Source organism: Mangifera indica, chromosome 11 (genome assembly GCF_011075055.1).
Source record: "Mangifera indica cultivar Alphonso chromosome 11, CATAS_Mindica_2.1, whole genome shotgun sequence".
NCBI lineage: Eukaryota > Viridiplantae > Streptophyta > Magnoliopsida > Sapindales > Anacardiaceae > Mangifera > Mangifera indica.
In genome coordinates this window covers 15622140-15624191 of record NC_058147.1, presented here as the reverse complement: position 1 = coordinate 15624191, position 2052 = coordinate 15622140, and the positions used below count along the sequence as shown (strand labels likewise).

The 2052-nt window shown below is 36.1% G+C and overlaps 1 protein-coding gene across 1 annotated transcript; it reads left to right on the top strand.

The window, feature by feature from the left end:
* Window positions 1-608: 608 nt before the first annotated feature.
* Window positions 609-1795, top strand: LOC123229223 (probable carboxylesterase 18). Its single transcript, XM_044654881.1, has one exon. The coding sequence runs from the start codon at window positions 710-712 to the stop codon at window positions 1712-1714; it is 1005 nt and encodes a 334-aa protein (XP_044510816.1). The 5' UTR covers window positions 609-709; the 3' UTR covers window positions 1715-1795.
* Window positions 1796-2052: the final 257 nt, after the last annotated feature.

The following is a 2052-nucleotide window of genomic DNA, read 5'->3' as shown; positions in this document are numbered from 1 at the left end:
TACCATTAATTTTAGCTGCTCATAAGTGGATATTTAGGATTTTCAAAGTTAAAGGGAGAATACTTGAGAAAACAACAATTTTTGGGTGGGAAATAGTCCTTTGGCCTATTTATTTGATAGGTTTCTATTGGTCAAATAAATTTCTTTTATCTCGTTCTTTTCCTTTTATCTCCTTTGCATATGCATTTTATTTGTAATATTTGCTTTATTTCTTCCTTTTGATGCTTCTGCTAACTTCTAACCACCAACTTTAACTTAAAAAATAGCTAGCTACGTTCATATTCTAGAAGAATTCCTACAAAGTTTTATGTAAATAAAAGATATTCAAACCTAAAATATTCTAATAGAATTAGTGACACCCATAAAATGTTACATTTCATTCTAATATTAGTGCAACGTTAATTTATCAAAGATTCAAATTCACGTTTTAACTGTATGATTTTAATATCTTAAATAGTCAATTTTATGTAATACATCTCTTTCATATAAGAAGATTTCTATAAAATGTTACCGGACATCTTCTATTTTATTGCAATACTTCAACAGTATCCAAGTGCTACTGTAGCTTTCAAAGTTTCTGGTCATAATATTTAATAATTTGTAACTGCTATCTAACAACAGCTATGTCTTCAAACTCTTATATAATTGAAATCTAATGCCGTAACATTAAGGCAAAATCAATAGTCAAACAATTTAGTGCCAAACCACCATGTCCCAAAATCCTAATACTTCACCAAACCTCCCATGGAAGTGCCGGCTTTTGATGAACTACGTTGCTTACCTAGTCGACATGTGTCGCCGCCCTAACTTTACTGTCAACCGTCGTCTCTATAAACTCTTTGACCTCAAATCTTCCCCTTCAAAAACACCTATTAATGGTGTCACAACCTCAGATATCATGGTTGACGCCTCTCGCAACCTCTGGTTTCGCCTTTTTACACCTGAAAATGGCAGTGGCAACGACGTAAGCTTACCAGTCATCATGTACTTCCATGGGGGAGGATTCTGTTTTCTGGGTCCCGATACATCTGCCCTGGACAGGTTTTGCAAAAGGCTGTCCCGGGAGCTTCATGTTGTGATAGTTTCTGTAAACTATCGTCTGGCGCCGGAGTATCGATTTCCATGTCAACAGGATGATGGTGTTGATGTGCTCAAGTTTCTTGACACAACAAATATTGAAGGCTTCCCTGCTTGTGCTAATCTCAATCACTGTTTCATTGCTGGAGACAGTGCAGGTGGGAACTTGGCACATCAAGTAACACTTGGAGCTATTGAGACCTATTTTCGGAAGCTAAAGATCATTGGGCTTATAACGATTCAACCACTTTTAGGTGGAGAAGAGAGGACTGAATCAGAAGTTCGGCTTCATAAATCTACATTAATGCCAATGGAGAGAACCGATTGGATGTGGAAAGCGTTTTTACCAGAAGGTTCGAATAGAGACCATCCAGCTTGTAATGTTTTCGGGCCCAATGCAATTGATGTCTCTGGCCTAAACTTTCCGGCAACGGCTGTAGTTGTTGGAGGGTTTGATACATTGCAAGATTGGCAAAAGAGGTACTATAAAGGGTTGAAGGAAAGTGGAAAAGAAGTTTATTTGATTGAGTACCCTAACGCTGTTCACTCTTTCTACGCCCACCCTGAGCTTCCTGAGTCTTCTATGTTGATTGAGGAGTGCGGGGATTTCATACGAAAGCAATGTGCTAAAACATGAATATTTTGTAATTAAAAAGAGATAATGTGTACACATTATCTAGGAAAACCACTGTAAGGATTGTTCTTGATGGTTTTGTTGCATGTTGCTATTAATTATTATTTGGTCTGGCATAATGTCCCTCTTTTTTCTCTGTAACGTTATAAAATATCTTTATGATATAAATAATTAAAAGATTAAATGTAGACAAGTCTAATTTCTAAAATATGACTCAAAAGCACGATTAGAGATGCATATAATCGGCTTTGGATAAATGGATCAACTCTAAGAAAAATAACAAAATTTATCTATAAAATTAAAAAGTGGATTGAAGTGTGACGTGCACATTGTTTGGGAGC